This window comes from Erinaceus europaeus, chromosome 18 (genome assembly GCF_950295315.1).
Source record: "Erinaceus europaeus chromosome 18, mEriEur2.1, whole genome shotgun sequence".
NCBI classification, from domain to species: Eukaryota; Metazoa; Chordata; class Mammalia; order Eulipotyphla; family Erinaceidae; genus Erinaceus; species Erinaceus europaeus.
This window is the reverse complement of record NC_080179.1, coordinates 74189583-74207548: the sequence shown is the minus strand read 5'-3', so window position 1 is coordinate 74207548 and position 17966 is coordinate 74189583. Positions and strand designations below refer to the sequence as shown.

At 53.1% G+C, this 17966-nt stretch overlaps 1 protein-coding gene across 1 annotated transcript in view; it reads left to right on the top strand.

Moving 5' to 3' along the window:
* Positions 1–17739, top strand: part of HS6ST1 (heparan sulfate 6-O-sulfotransferase 1) — a 38163-nt gene extending 20424 nt beyond the window's left edge. Inside the window, exon 2 of the mRNA XM_007520890.3 lies at positions 14829–17739. Coding sequence (XP_007520952.1) covers positions 14829–15549 — 721 coding nt within the window. The 3' untranslated portion in view covers positions 15550–17739. The remainder of the gene's footprint in view (positions 1–14828) is intronic.
* Positions 17740–17966: the final 227 nt, after the last annotated feature.

The window sequence follows — 17966 nt, the reverse complement described above, 5'->3', positions numbered from 1 at the left end:
AGAGCTGGATGCGGACTGAGCCCAGACTCTTGGCCAGGATTAAAGCTGCCGGCAGGAGACCAAGGCCGTGGAGTCGGGTGGACGGAGGTAGCAAGGCCCAGCCCCTTCCCTGTACTGGGCGGGAGCACTGCTCCCTGTGGCAGTGAAGGCCGGCCCGCTGCTGCGCATCGAAGACAGCACTGGGCTCCCAAGCGTGAGCTCCCGAGTTCAGTCTCCAGTGTCCCCAGAATCATCGGTGCCAGAGAGCTGCTCTTTTCTCTCCCTCTCTCTCTCTCTCTTTCTCTCTCTCCTGCTTTCTTGGATGTTGCGGGTTCATCTCCCAGTGGCCCTGATCACTGACAGGGCTTCTGAGCTGTAGTGAGCTCCTGCTGGGAAAGCTGGCATGGCTGGCACCCAGCCCTCGTGGCCCAGCCCGTGTGCTTCTCATGCCCCCACACGTACCTGGTGCGTGGGAGCTGGTCCCTACACCTGCGGATGTCCTCATCTAGCCCCAGGTCCCACAGTGTCCGAGGTGTGGCGAGTGAGTGAGTGAGTGAGTGAGTGAGTGAGTGAGTACCCGGTGGGTGACACACAGATGGGAGCCAGCTAAGAGCTGGGGCGGCAGGCACAGCAGAAGGGCCTGTGTATAAGAGAGAATTGGAATTTTCTATACTCTTTATTATTAGTGATTTATAAATCTTTAAGATTTCAGAGACGGTTCCACACCCACACGTGGTCTGGGTAAGTCGCTACACCTGCCACCAACCCTTACACCCCCTCCCCTCCCCACACCCCCATAACCGCCACTTTTCACTCTGGCTGAGAAATACTTGGGTTCCTTTTTTTTCAATGTGAATGCTTTATTGGGTTTGTAATCGTGGTTGTTCTTACTTATCTACATACACAGAGAGAGAGAGAGAGAGAGAAATACGTTGCAGACCTCTTTGCTCTAGTGATCCGTATACCACATGACACCGGGTTAGTTGTCTTTTACCTCCTTCCTTACTTCACTAAACATAATCGCCTCCATTCAGCCTCATCATTTTGCCCAAAAGACACGTCTTCTTTTTCAGTTGCACACTGGTAATCCATTTAGTATGTTTCCCGCAGCCTCTGTGTGTGTATGTGTTGCTTCTTTTCAGATTACTGATCGTGTTACAGATTGTAAGATTACAGCGTTCCTCGCCTCACCCACCACCACAGTCCCATAGCCCCACCTCCCAGAGATCACCACTGTAGTTCTCACAGTTTGCTTGCTTCTGTTTTGTTTGGATGATTTTTTTTTTTTTGGCAAGTTCATGCCAGCCAGATCTCTAAATTCCACATCTGAGTGAAACCATTCGGTAGCTGTCTTTCATCTCTTTACTTACTTCACTAAGCGTGATCGCCTCCAGTTCCGTCCATTTTGTCGCAGAGAACCCAGTATCACCTTTCGCGACCACAGAGGAGTGTTCCACGGGGTCTGTACAGCCCACACTTCTTTAGCCAGTCATCTGTGCTGGGCATTCAGGCTGCTTCTCTCTGGCTGTTGTGAATAACGCAGCTGTGAACATAGGGTGCACGTTTCTTCAAATCAGTGTTTGCTTGTCATTTGGACAAGTGCCTACGAGATATTTCTGGATCGTAGGCTGATTCCGTTTTGGTTTGTGTAAGGACCCTCCAGACAGTCTCCAAAGTGACTATACACCAGTGCGTTTCCCACTGACAGTTTCAGGGCCCCTTTTTTTCCACAACCTCGCCAGCACCTGTCATTTCTCCTTTTGTTGATGTAGCGTCTTCACAGGGGTGGGGTGCTAGCTAGCTGTGTTTGTACTTTGCATTTCTCTAGTGATGAGTGGAGTGGAGCATTCTTTCCTATGTCTGTAGGCCAAATGTTTCTCCTCTTTAGAGAACTGTCCTTTCAGACCTTTGCACATGTTTATACTGGGTTGCTTGGTTTGTTGTTTTTGTTTTAGTTGGCAATGATTTTTAAATTTTTTTTTTTAGTTGTTTTAAATATTTATTCCCTTTTGTTGCCCTTATTGTTTTATTGTTGTAGCTATTGGTGTTGTCATTGTTGGACAGGACAGAGAGAAATGGAGAGAGGAGGGGAAGACAGAGAAGGGGAGAGAAAGACAGACATCTGCAGACCTGCTTCACCCCTGCAGGTGGGGAGCCGGGGGCTCGAACCGGGATCCTTCCACCGGTCCTTGCGCTTTGCACCACCTGCACTTAACCCAATGCGCTACCGCCCGACTCCCTTAAATTTGTTTTAATATGAGAGAGAGAGAGAAACAGAAAGAACACTGCTCAGCTCTGTTTTATGGTGGTGCTGAATATTGAACCTGGGACTTTGGAACCTCATCCATGAAGCCTTTCTGCATTCGTCATGCTCTCTCCCCACCCAGGTTGCTTGCTGTCTGGTTGAGCTGTGAGGTTTCTTTGTGGACCCCATGTTGTCAGGTGTGTGACGTGTGGGTGTCTCCCTCACCCAGCAGGCCTTGTCTGTGTCTGCAGCTGGGTGGCTCTCTGCACCCCAGCCCTGGCTTGGCTCCATCTCCCCACCGAGGTCTGCACCCCAAATCTGTTCTGACCTGATGACTAAGACCCGCTTTACCCTACGGGTCTGACATCCCCCCCCTCCCCGTCTGCTAGGGTCTCATGAGATGCTGAGTGGATCCTGAGGGTTGGGGCAGGGGGCTTGGGAGAAGAAAACCCATTGGCCACTTCTTGGCCCTTTCTTCCAAGGGAGAGGTGAACCCCAAGAATGCACTCAGAGGGGCCATGTGCTGGGGAGAGACCCCATCTGGGACAGAAGCTGGGACTAGGGTACCTCCTCAGACTGTCCAGGGAGTCGGGCTTCCAGGGCATGGGGGGAGGACCACCCTGTTAAGCCTTTTATTTTTTTCTCGCCTCATTTATGCACGTAGAGAAAAGTGGAGATGGTGACCGGGGTCTGGGAGAGGCAGCAGGAGAGGGGCTGTTGGGGTCTTTCATAAACTTCAAACAATCAAGCTTGCTTTTCTTTATTGTTTTTCAACAACTGTGAATTTTAAAACAAGGATATGAAGTATTTTTTCCAGGAAGCCACAGATGGCCCCACTCCCCTTATGCCCAGACTTAGGAGAGTGCAGGCCCACTCCCCCGTCCCTCCCTGCCCCTCCCCTGCTGCTTCTCCCTGCTGGCTTAGTAGTCACACCCCACAGTCCAGGGGGTTAGGGGGGTGTGGATTTCACCTAAACCCACTTGTGCCTCTGGCTCCAAGGCTTCCAGCCCTTCCAGATACTTTGGGAGAGTGTGGCCGTGGCCTCCTGGGAAGTGGGAAGCAGCCCCTTTTCTGTTCTGGTTATCTGAGTTGCCCACTGTCTCCTGGGTATGTTCCCTCCATTGGGGACAGTCCTGGCGGCAGAAAGTGCTAAGCCTGTCCTGGCCCCAGGCAGGGTGTAGCTCTGGGCTCCCAGTGCTGACCCCCACCAGCCCGGCCACCTGTACAGGCAGGAAGCCCCCAGCCATGCAGGCCTCTCACTGTGGCTTGTCCCCACACACACACACAGTGAAGCCCTGGGGACATGGGCATACTGTGTGTTCAGGCCATGCCACCTCTCCCCTACAGAGCCCTTCTTAGTTTTGGACCTTGAACCCCAGAGGCCCTGGGGTGGGTAGTCAGTGAGCGGTAATGTCAGGGCTTCGGGGGCTACCAGAAGCTGGGCTGAGTGGCTGGAGTGGGAGAGGCAGGCCACTGTGTGTCCCAGAGCCCAGCGCCCGTCTGAGCCAGGCTGCTCCCTCGCATCTGTGGTCAGGTGCCATCAGCCGGGCAGCAGGGGGTGGGGTCCGGGGGGAGCCCACACAGCCTGTTTGACGGCCAGCCACCACCAGGGCCGGCCGAAGGCCAGGGCTCTGACAACTGCCTGAGGACACTGCGTCCGTGGGGGCAGATGCTCAGCGTGGGCCGGCTTGTGACTGTCGTCAGAGCGGTGGGGCTAAGCTGCTGGACCCCGCCAGCCCAGGTGTGAGCTAATGGAGGTGGTCCGTGCCCTGGGCTCCAACTCTGGCCAGCCCCTGGAGGCTGCCTGTCCCTTCCTGTGCCAGGAACAGTTCTTGGGGATGGTGGCTCCCCCACCGACCAGCCCTGAGCCGGGGCTGTCCCAGGAGCCTGGCCCGGGGAGCCCAGCCTACTTTGCACCCCCAGCCTAGCTGTTCTTGAGTGTCCTCCCTGGGTGTTCCCTGATACTTGGGTGTTTAAAAGGTAACCTTCTATGGTCCTGCAGGTGGCGCAGTGATAAAGCTTTGGACTCTCAAGCATGAGGTCCTGAGTTCGATCCCCGGCAGCACATGTACCAGAGTGATGTCTGGTTCTTTCTCTCTCCTCTATCTTTCTCATAAATAAATAAAATCTTAAAAAAAAAAAAAAAAAGTAACCTTCTGGAGGGCCAGAAAATACCACAGCTAGTAGAGTGTATCCATGAGTGAGGACCCTGGTTCAAGCCCCTGGTCCCCACCTGGAGGAGGAAAGCTTCGTGAGCAGTGAAGCAGGTGTCTTCCTGTTCCCTGTTCCCTGTTTCTGTCACTATCCAACAAGTACATTTTTTTTTATTATGATAAAAAACGTATGACTCCTTTGGGTCCTCGCTTCATAGGAGACTTTTGTGGTCACGGATTCTGGAGACTAAAGGACACAGCTGGGGAGAGGTGGCTGCTATGTCTGTATTCTCCCTGCCTGGGGGCTTCCCGGGACCTGGGCGCCAACGCCCTTCTGATAACCGTGTCCCGAGATGACAGCACAGCGCTTCCCGGTGGAAGGAGACCTCCCAGTCCTGACCGCACCTGTGTCCTCCGCCAGAATCAGGGCCCCACACACAGCTCTCAGCACCAGCAGGAGGATTTGCCTTGGTTTGGGGTCTTAGGATTTTTGTGGGGGACTTGTGGGGGGAGGGCTTGTTTGTCTGTCTGTCTGTCTGGTTGCCACTAAGCCTGCATTGCCCCAGGCTGAGAGCCCTGAGCACCAAAGCTTCCTTCCGTGCAGAGGGGCCAGGCCAGGCCAAACCCATGTGGCATAAATAGCGAGGGGCCTTATCATGGGCCTGAGACCCTTGCTCACTGCAGCACAGGAGAGGAGGCAGGGACAGCACGCCCCTCCCAGACACCCACCCGCTGGCGTCCAGTCACCGAGAGCAGACAGCACCCGATTCCCTGGCTCCTTCCGAGGGCACCCCGGTTGCCCCCTAGACACCACTGCCTCCTCAGTCATTTAATGACAGTCAGCCTTACGCCTCTGGCTTCAGACTCTTCAGATTCAGTTTCTGATGAATTTCAGGCTTGCTGGATGGCAGCAGGGCAGGGGAAGGGGTGCTCAGAAAGTCAGGTGGGGAGCCAGGGGCTCGAACTGGGATCCTTAGGCCACACGATGGTGGGGTGCCCCGGCAGGCTTTCTGCTCAGCACCATCGGGCTGAAGAAGAGGCGGGAGGGCCACCAGCAGCAGGTGGCCCCTAGAGGAGCCCACCCTCCACCCCAGTGCCAGTTACCGTATGAATGGCTTCATACACACATTCAATATGCGTCTGTCTCCTAGGACCAGTTAGTGGCAAGTGCCAAGGTGCCCCACTACACGCTTATCCCAAGGAATGTTACGAAAACATAGAAAGGGGATGGTTGAAATCACCTGCCTGGGCTCACTGAGCTTTGAGAACTCTGTGGACATGCACTGTCTCTCGGCCGTTAAGTAGTGCTTTACAGAGTCGGCTAAGGCTCACCCACTGGAGAGCACAGGTTAGCCGTGCACAAGGATCTGGGTTCTAGCCCCAGTTCCCAACTTCAGGGGACAAGCATCACCAGGAGTAGAGCAGTACTGCAGGTGTTTCTCTTTCTCTCTTTCTGTCTTACTCTGTCTCTTATTATCCTGTATTTTAAAAAAAACACACACACATGGCGCAAAGCGCAAGGCATAAGGATCCCGGTTCGAACCCCCGGCTCAAACCCCCAGCTCCCCATCTGTAGGAGGTCACTTCGCAAGTGGTGAAGCAGGTCTGCAGGTGTCTGTCTTTCTCTCTTCCCCTCTCTGTCTTCCCCTCCTCTCTCCATTTTTCTCTGCCCTTTCCAACAACAACAACAGTTACGACAACAATAACAGCTACAACAAGCACAACAACAAGGGCAACAAAACGGGGAAAAATAGCTTCCAGAACAGTGGATCTATAGTGCGGGCACCGAGCCCCAGCAATAACCCTGGAGGCAAAAAAAAAAAAAAAAAAAGGAGGAGGCTGGGTGGGTGGCGTACCTGGTAGAGTGGTAGAGCACACACGTGCAAGGACCCGAGTTCAAGCCCCAGTCGCCTCCTGCAGGGGGCAGGCTTCACAGAGGGGAACCTGCACTGCAGGTGTCTCTCTGTCTCGGTCCCTCTCTGGCTCCTCCTTTCTTCCCAATTTCTCTCTGTCTCTATCCAATAAAGATAATGCAGTTTTTTAAAATTACTGCTAAGAATAATCACAAGCATACAGTTCCAGCAGTAACCCTGGTGGAAAATAATAATACTGATTCATTCTTTGCACACAGGCGGGACACTCACAGCTGTCAGTCACCTATTAAATAGTGTACCCCCTTGTCTCCAGTCTTGAAGGCGTGTGCCCTCAGCTCAGGACAGTTCTGTGCATCTGCGCTGCCCTGTGGTAGCCGCCACCCACATCCTGGCCTCTCCCAGACCTGACAGTCAGCCCCTCCAGGGGCTCTGATGTCCTGCTAGCCCCCTGTTCTGGACTCCCCACAGCCAGGAGGGTCAGGAGCAAGTAGATCAAGGCAGGAAGTCTGGGCTGCAACCAGATTCTCAGAGCAGAGGAGACCAGGAAGCTTCACCCTGGCATCAGTGCCATGTGCCCATGGGTGGCAGCTCCCAGCTCTGTATGGTGGGCAGCTGCGGGCGGGACCACTCCCTGCTTCTGCTGGTCTCCGAATGGTGCCCAAATATAGTGTTTTTAGGGTGTGGGGGCCCTGGTTTGCGTGAATGCAGGTCCCCCTGCAAGACCAGCCAGGCCTCCTCCGGCTTCCCTGGAGGCTTTCCATGTAGTCCGCACCCTCCCTTGTATTGCTCTTGCCTTTTTTAAATTAGTCTTCGGTACAGGGGCCTCATACTTAGGAAATCTTACCCACCCCAGCTCAATTGTTTTTTTTATTGCCACCAGTGTTATTACAGGGTTTTGGTGCTGACACTAGGAATTTACGGTTAATGACATCCATTCTTTCCTGGAGTGTTGTTGTTTTTTTCCTACCTTTTTTTTTTAGATAAGACAGGAATTGAGAGGAGATAGAGAAGAGGAGAAAAAATGATATCTGCATGTCAACGCCCATGTTCAGCGGGGAAGCAATTACAGAAGCCAGACCTTCCACCTTCTGCATCCCACAATGACCCTGGGTCCATGCTCCCAGAGGGATAGAGAATAGGAAAGCTATCAGGGGAGGGGATGGGATACGGAGTTCTGGTGGGGGGAATTGTGTGGAACTGTGCCCCTCTTAGCCTATGGTTTTGTCAGCGTTCCCTTTTTATAAGAAAGAAAGGGAGATAGAGAGAGAGAGAGAGAAAGAGATACTGCAGACCTGCTTGACTACTCGTACAGGTGGGGAGCAGGAGCTCGAGCCCAGGTCCTTATGTAATGTGTGTGCTTAACCAGATGTGCCACCGCCTGGCACCTACAGTTTTTTTTTTTTTTTTCAACCATTTTCTTTCCGATGGAGAGCAAGCGACAGACAGGGAGAGACGCCGTAGCCCCTTCCACCCTCTGTGGAGCTTCCGCTGAGTGTCCTGGTGCTGGCACCCCACACACAGTAGGGCACAGGCCCTGCCAGCTGAGCTCTCACTGATCTTGCCTTTATCACAAAGTGCCCAAGACATAGAACAGAGTATGTACAACACACATAAGAAATAAAAAGAAAGGGGCTGGCTGGTGGCGGCACACCAGTTTGAGCGCACGTTACAATGCCTACGGACACGGGTTCAAGCTCCTGGTCCGCACCTGCAGGGGGAAAGCTTTGCCAGTGGTGAAGCAGGGCTGCAGGTGTCTCTCTGTCTCTCTCCCTTTCTGCCACCTCCTTCCCTCTCAATTTCTGGCTGTTTCTGTCCAGTGAATAAAATGAAGATAATTTTTAAAATTCTTTAAAAAGAAATGTACTAAAGCCAGACTCTCCTTCTTAAAAAAAAAAAAAAAAATAGCACAAGGACCGGCGTGGGGATCCTGGTTCAAGCCCCTGGCTCCCCACCTGCAGGGGAGTCGCTTCACAGGCGGTGAAGCAGGTCTGCAGATGTCTGTCTTTCTCTCTTCCTGTCTTCCCCTCCTCTCTCAATTTCTCTCTGCCCTATCCAACAGCAACAATAATAATAATAACCACAACAAGGATAAAACCACAAGGGCAACAAAAGGGGAAAAAAATGGTCTCCAGGAGCAGTGGATTCATGGTGCAGGCACTGAGCCCCAGTGATAACCCTGGAGGCAAAAAAAAAAAGAAATGAAAGTAAACCCCTCTACTGCCCTCCCCACTCAAACACACAGGCCAGCTGGGGGCTGGATGTTCATGGCTGTCACCTCATGACCTTTCCTAAAAGAAATGATTGCAACATCCATGATGTCCCAATAGGCCCTGTTGCCCTCAGCCCTGTTTAGTTTGGGAGCTGTTGATAGCCAGTATTGCTGAGGTCTCTCATATTTCCTTGACCTGCTTTTCCGCCCCTGCAGTTATTTTCTTTTATTGGGAGGGGAGGTTAATGGTTTACAGTACAGTGGTTGACACATACCTCTTGTCTCTCCATGACAGGTATCTGCAAGACACTCCCCCAGTGTAGGTCTTTCTCCTAAATCATGCACCAGAGCCCCTGTCCCTCCACCCCCCCTTTCCCAGAGTCCTTTGCTTTGGTGCAATACACCACACCCAGTCCAAGTTTCACCTCATGTTTTCCCTTACTATCCTTAAGAAACTTAAGAAAGGGCCGGTTAGTAGCACAGCGGGTTAAGCGCAGGTGGCGCAAAGCGCAAGGACCGGCTTAAGGATCCGGGTTCCAGCCCCCGGCTCCCCACCTGCAGGGGAGTCGCTTCACAGGCGGTGAAGCAGGTCTGCAGGTGTCTGTCTTTCTCTCCCCCTCTCTCTTCCCCTCCTCTCTCCGTTTCTCTCTGTCCTATCCGACAACAACATCAATAACAACAATAAAAAAAAACAAGTGCAACAAAAGGGAATAAATAAATAAATATTTTTTAAAGAGAGAGAACAGACCAGAGCATCACTCTGGCATATGCAGTGGCAGGGATCAAACTCGGGACCTGATTCTTTGAAGTCCAGTGCCCTGACTTTTGTGCCACCTTCCAGGCACAAACGTCTTACTCATCAGTAACACTGGAGTTGCTACTTGGCTCCCTTGCCAAGCTGTGCTGGCGCTCTGAGGCTCTGTGGGGCATGTCTCAGATGTCTCAGGAGAGGCATCAACGTGACAGTGAGTGTGTGCACCCTTCAGCTTTCAGGGGAGACTAGCGGATGGGAGCTGGCATTGTCCACGTCAGTGCCCACACTGGGCAGTGCTGGACGCTTTGTGCCACTCAAGTGGGTATCACATCATGGCCTGGTGTGCTGTTTCTTAGTGTCTGATGAAGGGGAGTGTCTTTCCTTGTGTCTTTTTAAGTTTTGTTTGTAGGCTGTTTTTTGATTGCTTTTAGTATTTATTCATTTATTTCCTTTTGTTGCCCTTGTTGTTTTATTGTTGTAGTTATTATTGTTGTTGTTATTGATGTCGTTGTTGTTGGATAGGACAGAGAGAAATGGAGAGAGGAGGGGAAGACAGAGAGGGAGACCTGTATTCACGCAAACCAGGGCCCCCACACCCTCAAAGCACTATTTTTGGGCACCACTTGGAGACTAGCAGAAGCAGGGGGTGGTCCCGGCCACAGCTGCCCACCATACAGAGCTGGGGCCTGCCATCCGTGAGACACACTCTCTCTCCCTCTCTTTGTCTCTCTGTCTCTCTTTTTAAAAATAGAAGAGATTTTGGCGTGTTCCAGGAGGTGGCTCAGTGGATAAAGCGCTGACTCTCAAGCATGAGGTCCTGAGTTTAATCCCTGGCAGCACATATACTAGAATGATGTCTGGTTCTTTCTCTCCTCCTGTCTTTCTCATGAATAAATAAATAAATAAATATTTTAAATAAAAAGATTTTTGGGAGCTGGGCAGTGGGGCACCTACTTAAGCACACACAGTACTATGCTAAAGGACCTGCACAAAAACCTGGGTTCGAGCCCCCGATCCCCACCTGAAGCAGTGAAGCAGGTCTCCCTCTCTGCCCTCCCCTCCCCTCTCAGTTTCTCTCTGTCCTATCGAATGAAAATAGAAAGAGAGAAAGATAAGGAAAGAAAAGAAAAAAGATTCTATATATCCTTAAAGGTAAATAGTTCCATGAAGGTTATAATAATAATAAAAAAAAAAAAAAACAGACCTTCCTTGTCCATCCCAGTCTCCCCGAAGAAGCACCGTGAGCTGTTTTCAATCTTCTTCATCTCTTTACCGCCACTTTTTTTTTTAATTTGTTTATTAACAAGAGGAGGACGAAAGAGAGAACTAGAGCATCACTCTGGCACATGCTCTGCTGGATCAAACTCAGGACCACATGTCTGAAGGTCCGACACCTTATCCACTGTGCCGTCTTCCAGGCCTAGACCTCCATAGTTCTAACAATAGTGCTTTTTCTTGATCTTGTAATTAAACATCTGTTGAATTCTCTTCTGTTGGAGGAGATGGAAGATTAAGCGTTTTCACACCCTTACACATCCTTCTCCATTCCCTCCTAGTGGAGTCAGAGCTCAAGCTTTTATTAGACCAGTGAGCACAGCTGACTGTGCAAATGTGTCTAAACTCAGTATGTACTTCTGAGCGTACATGATCATCCTGTTTTTTCACTTGCTTTGTTTCCTGTCTTCAGAGACATTTTTTTTTCTTGAGTGGACCCAAAGATCTTGTCCTATGCCTGCCAGTTGTTTGTTTCTGTAATCATGTTGGGGCCTCTTTCCCTGCCCCTTGTTTCCAGGAATTCCCTGTTTCCCTTCTCCCGACAGACCAGGCAGGAAGCACTGAGCTGGTGCTCCCAGTGCTTATGTCTTGTTTTGCTCTTGTGTGCTAAGTGAGAGCCCTTCCCCAGTGCCTTCCTGGAATGGGGATTGTGGGAAGTCCACTTCCTGCATCTCTGCCTGCCTTCCTGCTCCGGTGATAGTGTGGCTGGGTATGAAACCTGCTTGGCCATGTCCCCTCAGCGTGCCAAGCTTTGTGCCACTGACCATCAGCTATAGAAAGAAAGAAGGAAAAAAAAAAAAAAGCCCAGGGGTCCCAGCCTGATAAGCAGGCCTCTCTGCGTGTGCTTCTTCTTGACCAGGTATTTTATGGGCCTCTCTTTAGCCCTGGGTCTGGTCCCTGCTCTCATTCATCCACACACTTCCATTCTTGTCTTTCAGCATCTCTTCCCCCTCTGGTCCTTCTCCATTCTTTCTGGAAACCTTGTTTAATACTGGGACCACCCAGATGAACAGAACCTACTGGGAAACCCTCTGCTTGGAGCTGGAATGTGGGGAGAGATGTCATTCTAAGAAAACCTTTGTTTCATGTGCAGGAAACCCAGTTCAAGCCTCAAGCCCTCACCTACAGGGGAGAAGCTTTACAAGTGGTAAAGCAATGCTGCAGAAATCTTTTTCTCTCTCTCTGCCTCCCTCCTCCATCTTAGCTTCTGCCCTAGCAAATAAATAAAGTATTAAAAATTAATCTAAGGGGCTGAGTGCATCCAGTAAGTACACGTACTACCATGTGTAAAGACCCAGGTTCAGGGAGTCGGGCGGTAGCGCAGCAGGTAAAGCGCACGTAGCATAAGGATCCCGGTTCGAGCCCCCGGCTCCCCACCTGCAGGGGAGTCGCTTCCCAGGCGGTGAAGCAGGTCTGCAGGTGTCTGTCTTTCTCTCCCCCTTTCTGTCATCCCCTCCTCTCTCCATTTCTCTCTGTCCTATCCAACATCGACAACATCAACAAGAACAACAATAATAACTACAATAATAAAACAAGGGCAACAAAAGGGAATAAATAAATAAATAAAGACCCAGGTTCAAGCCCCGAGTCCCCACCTCCAGGGGTGGCAGGGGAACATTTCACAAGCGGTGAAGCGGTCTTTCTCTCTGAACCTCTACCTGCCCTCTCAATTTCCTTCTGCCCTGTCAAATGGGAAGGAAAATAAAAACAGGGAAAAAATTTTAAAAGAAATAAAATCATTTTTTTAAAAAGGCCTTTGGAGCAGAGTCTCCTGTTTCCCACGGGGCATGGCTGGGGCAGGGGTTGAAGTCTCCTGGGGACAGGCGCCCGAGGAGCCCGTCACGTGTGTACACTTGTTTGGTACCCTGCCCGGCCTGTAATGTCTGAGTTGTGAACACCTGGGGGCAGGAAGCTGCTTCACTGGGGGTAGGGGAACCATCAGGGGAAGCCAGCTGCCCCTGTCACATAGTTGTGTGGGATAGGTGGCCCTGAGAGGGGACCAGAGCCCCCCTCCATGAGCCAGGGGTGAGAAGGCCCCCGGGGAGGGAGGCACCACACTGCTGCTGTGAACAGCTCAGGGGAGGCGCCCAGAAGAGCGCCTGAGCCGGGGCCGAGAGAGCACCGTGACCCCGTGACTTGTAGCCGTGATGGTGACCCCAAGTCGATGCCTGTTAAGTTCTCACCAGATCCTGGACCTCTCATTCAGCAGAGTCAGTTCCATTTATATTCTTTTTTTTTTTTAATATTTATTTACTTGCTCCCTTTTGTTGCCCTTGTTGTTTTATTGTTGTAGTTATTATTGTTGTTGTTGTTGATGTCGTCGTTGTTGGGTAGGACAGACAGAAATGGAGAGAGGAGGGGAAGACAGAGGGGGAGAGAAAGACAGATACCTGCAGACCTGCTTCACCGCCTGGGAAGCGACTCCTCTGCAGGTGGGGAGCCAGGGGCTCGAACCGGGATCCTTACGCCGGATCTGCGCTTTGCACCACCTGCGCTTAACCCGCTGTGCTACCGCCCGGCTCCCCAGAGTGACTTTCACATCTGAGCCACCAGAGGCCCCAAGTCCTCCTCTGCCCCTGTTATGGAGAACTCCCGGCCTTTCTCGCCACCCATTCCCACTCAACTAGTTTATCATCTAGGCCCCCAGGATGTGGGTCCCAGGTTCAAGCCCCGGCACCATCAGAAGCCAGAGCTGAGCAGTGCCGTCATTAAAAATGATAAGGGGAGGGAGTCAGGCGGTGGTGGCGCACCTGGTTGAGGGCACATCTTACAGTGCACAAGGACCCAGGTTCAAGCCCCCCGGTCTCTGCCTGCGGAGGGAAAGCTTCACAAATGATGAAGCAGTGCTGCTGGTATCTGTCTCTTTCCTTCTCTCTCTCTCTCTCCCCCTTCCTCTTGATTTCTGGCTGTCTATCAAATAAATAAAGATAATAGAAAGTTAAATCTAATAGTAATGAGGGCTGGGCAATAGCACACCCAGGTAAGCACACGTATTCCCATGTGCAAGGACCCAGGTGAAGCCCCTCTCCACACCTGCACGGAGCAGGAAGAAGCTTTGTGAGTGGTGAAGCAGGTCTGTAGGTGTCTCTTTTTCTCTCCTTCTCTATCTCCCCTCCTCTCTCAACTTTTCTCTGTCCTATCAAGTATAACAAAGAAGGAAAAAAGGGAAAAAAAAATGCCCACTGGGAGTGTCCGATTCATAGAGCTCCAGCAATAACCCTGGCAGCAAAATAATAACAATAGTAATAATAATATCTAAAAAATAAAGGGGCAGGTGGTGGTGCACCTGGTTAAGTGCACACGTTACAGTGTGCAGGGACCCAGGTTCAAGCCCCTGGTCCCCACCTACAGGGAGAAAGCTTCACGAGTAGTAAATGTTTTTCTCTTTCCCTCACTATCTCCTCCCGTCCCCTCTCAGTTTCTTTCTGACTCTATCCAATAACAAATTTAAAAAAAAAATTGGAAGTCAGTGGTAGCGCAGCAGGTTTAGTGCACGTGGCACAAAGCTCAAGGACCGGCGTGAGGATCCTGGTTCAGGCCCCCGGCTCCCCGCCGTTAGAGGAGTCACTTCACGGGTAGTGAAGCAGGTCTGCAGGTGTCTGTCTGTCTCTCCCCCTCTCTCTGTCTTCCCCTCCTCTCTCCATTTCTGTCTGTCCTATCCAACAACTACAACAATCAAACAACAAGGGCAGCGAAAGGGAATAAATAATTTTTTAAATCTTTTTTTAAAAAAAAGAAAAGAATTGATTTATTCACTAGAAAGCTAGGAGGGAGAGAAAGAACCAGACAGCACTCTGGTACCTGTGCTGCCGGGGATTGAACTCGGGACCTCAGCGTCAAGAATCCTGTGCTTTATCTACTGCGCCACCTCCCGGACCACCATCTTTTAAAAAAATCTAACACACACACACACACAAAAAAAAAAAAAAAGCACAGGTGGCGCAAAGCACAAGGACCGGCTTAAGGATCCCGGTTCGAACCCCGGCTCCCCACCTGCAGGGGAGTCGCTTCCCAGGCGGTGAAGCAGGTCTGCAGGTGTCTGTCTTTCTCTCCCCCTCTCTGTCTTCCCCTCCCTCTCTCCGTTTCTCTCTGTCCTATCCAACAACGACGACAACAATAATAATAACTACAACAATAAAACAACAAGGGCAACAAAAGGGAATAAATAAAATTTTTTAAAAATATTTTTAAAAAAATGAAAAAGATTTAAGTTGCAGGTGGACGTCTGAAGGCTGTGATGGCAGGTCAGGTCACCTGCCACACGGCCCCCTAGTGGAGCAGAGGTGGGGAGAGGCCCTCCCCCCGCAGCCCCTCACCCGGCCTCCCCCTGTCATTGCAGGAAGTTCTACTACATCACGCTGCTGCGGGACCCCGTGTCGCGCTACCTGAGCGAGTGGCGCCACGTGCAGCGCGGGGCCACCTGGAAGACGTCGCTGCACATGTGCGACGGGCGCACCCCCACGCCCGAGGAGCTGCCGCCCTGCTACGAGGGCACCGACTGGTCGGGCTGCGCGCTGCAGGAGTTCATGGACTGCCCCTACAACCTGGCCAACAACCGGCAGGTGCGCATGCTGGCCGACCTGAGCCTGGTGGGCTGCTACAACCTGTCCTTCATCCCCGAGGGCCAGCGCGCCCAGCTGCTGCTGGACAGCGCCAAGAAGAACCTGCGCGGCATGGCCTTCTTCGGCCTCACCGAGTTCCAGCGCAAGACCCAGTACCTGTTCGAGCGGACGTTCAGCCTCAAGTTCATCCGGCCCTTCATGCAGTACAACAGCACGCGGGCCGGCGGCGTGGAGGTGGACGAGGCCACCATCCGCCGCATCGAGGAGCTCAACGACCTGGACATGCAGCTGTACGACTACGCCCGGGACCTGTTCCAGCAGCGCTACCAGTACAAGCGGCAGCTGGAGCGCCGCCAGCAGCGCCTGCGGAGCCGGGAGGAGCGCCTGCTGGCCCGGGCCAAGGAGCTGCCCCCGCCGCCGCCGCCCCGCGCAGAGCCCGAGGAGCCGGGCCGCGCGCCCACCGAGGACTACATGAGCCACATCCTCGAGAAGTGGTAGCGGCCCCTGGACGCTGGGCCCCGCGGGTGCTGGGTCCCGAGAGGACCCTAGGCGAGGCGGCCTGCCCTCCTGCCCCCACGTCACCGTCACACTCTTCAGAGCTTTCCAGAGGGGGGGAAAAAAGGCTTGGGGTACACAGGGGGACCCCCTGCAGCCAGGCCCGGAGCACACCCCCACCACTATGCACACCCCTGGTCCTCCCCCCCCCCACTTATGCAGGCCAGTAGGGGGTTGACGTCACCTCTGAGCAACTCCCCCCCCCCCCCCCTGAGCTCAGGCCACCCTAGCAGCCCCCTTCTATGGCCCCAGTGCCTCAGTCTGTGTGATGCCCGGGGTCAGGCTCTGGCCCAGTCCATCGGGAAGCCCGCTGTCCTCTCTGGCCCAAGGTGAAAACCCACGTGCGGTCTGACTACACAGCTCCCTCCCGAACCTCCCGCCCCAGTTCCAGCCGTCTTTGGGTGAAGGAGGGTCCCACAGTGTGCCATACCCCTTTCTGGCTACCCCAGGAGTAGGAAGATCGTGATGGCCGAGGAGGCTTACCGCCACCCCCACCCCCAGCTGGCCTTGGGTGACCTCACAGCCAGCCCAGCTCAGGCAAGTGGGAAGCATGTTGGGAATGAAGGGCCACCCCCAAGCCCCCACCCACTTTCTGGCCTTTAACCCCCCCCCCATCCCTTGGAGAATTATTCAGGGCTCCCACCCCCTCTGAACAGCAGTATGATCCAACCTCCTTTAACTGGAAACCGGCAGGCCTTGGCCACTGCCCGCGAGCCATATTTGGGGCCGGGAGAAAGAGGCTCAGCTCAGATTGGAAGGCATGGCTCTGGGGGCTCCCTGCGACCCAGATACTCAGCCCTCCCCAACAAGCCTGTCCCCGCATTTCCCTGCCCCAGCCAGTCGGGCCCCGTTCAGCAGCCCCACAGATCAGCGAAGCCATGTTCTACCTTCTGGGAACCCCCTTTTCCCAGACCAAGGTTTTGGGAGGCTGCCATGCTTAGAGCTCTGCTTCTTCAGAAGGGTTCCTGGAGACGGCAAGATTGACTCAAGGAGGCCACCAGCCTCTGGGAAGAGACAGGCCAGCCAGGGCACCCTTCTCTTCCCTGAGCCAGGTCCCACTAGGCCAGCCCAGCCATCAGGGGGGCCGATCAGTTGAATCCTGGAAGCCAGGAACCTTCCACAGCACAGGCAAACTAAGGTGTGGAATGCGGTAGCTGCCCTGGAGGAAGCAGCATTAGTCTTGCTTGCCATAACCTCTCCTTCCAGTCCCTAGAGTCCAGGCAGAGGGGACAGGCACAGTGCCAGAGCAGCCCCCCCCCACACACACACCCCACCACACACACACACACATACACTGAGCTGGCAAGCACCCTGTGACTTAGTGGCTCTTCTGAAGGTCAGCTTGAGGGACTGGCTGTGCTGGTCATCTGAGGTAAGGGTGCACGTGGGAGATGGGTGGATGGGGCATGTCTTTAAGAGCCTGGGGACTTGCTGGGGCCTTCAGTCAGGTGGGTACCTCCTGGGTACGTTAGAAGCCTGGCTCCCTTCCACCTGAGCCCTGAGCACCCCTCGAGGTAGGCTGCTGGAGCTTGGGCCTGAGCATGGATCTGCTCTGTACATACTGGAATGTTCTGACTGAGGGCCCACTGTCCCGGTTCACACAGAAGCATGGGTCTCGTCTCTCCTTGGTTTCTTGCAGAAGGGCCCCATCTGGAGCCAGAGTCCCCAGGTCCTCGGGCTCTCTGCCTTGCATGTGCCAGGCTGCCTGTGTTGGGGCTGCTTCCTGGGCCTGCAGCACCGGCTGTGTTACGTGTCACTTGGACAGGGGTAGCAGGGAAGGGACCCTTCCTGGAGCTGAGAAGCTGACAGCTGGCCCCCCACACAGGCCTGCAGGAGTGTCCTCTGGGTAGCTGGGGGCGGGAGGGGGGGAAGGACACCCTGATTGTGCCAGCAGCGCATCTCTGAATGCTTTGGGAACTGGAAGCATTTAACCTGCACCCAGGAGCGTTCAAAGCTTTATTTATTTATGGCTTCTTATTAAAAAAAAAAAAAAAAAAAGTGCTGAGAAGAAATCTTTCAGTTATTCATACAAAAGAAAACGAGTTGATGGTGGGGAAGCAAGTCATAATCACCTAATTGTTTTTGTCTAGGTCAGGAATGAATGTTAGCAGATGAAATAAACCCTGGAAAGGAGCCGCTGGTCTGCTTACTGTGTCTGATAACCTGGCCGTCCGCCCGTGGGCGCAGGGAGCCTCACGGCTTCACGCTCACAGCTGCCCACGGGGGGGAAGGGACAGTAGAAGAGGATCCAGCACACGCCCACCGAGCAGCTGTGACTATCACCGCCACAGAGAACAGTCAAGGGGCCGGGTGGTGGCGCACCTGGTTGAGCGCATGTTACAGTGCACAAGGACCGAGGT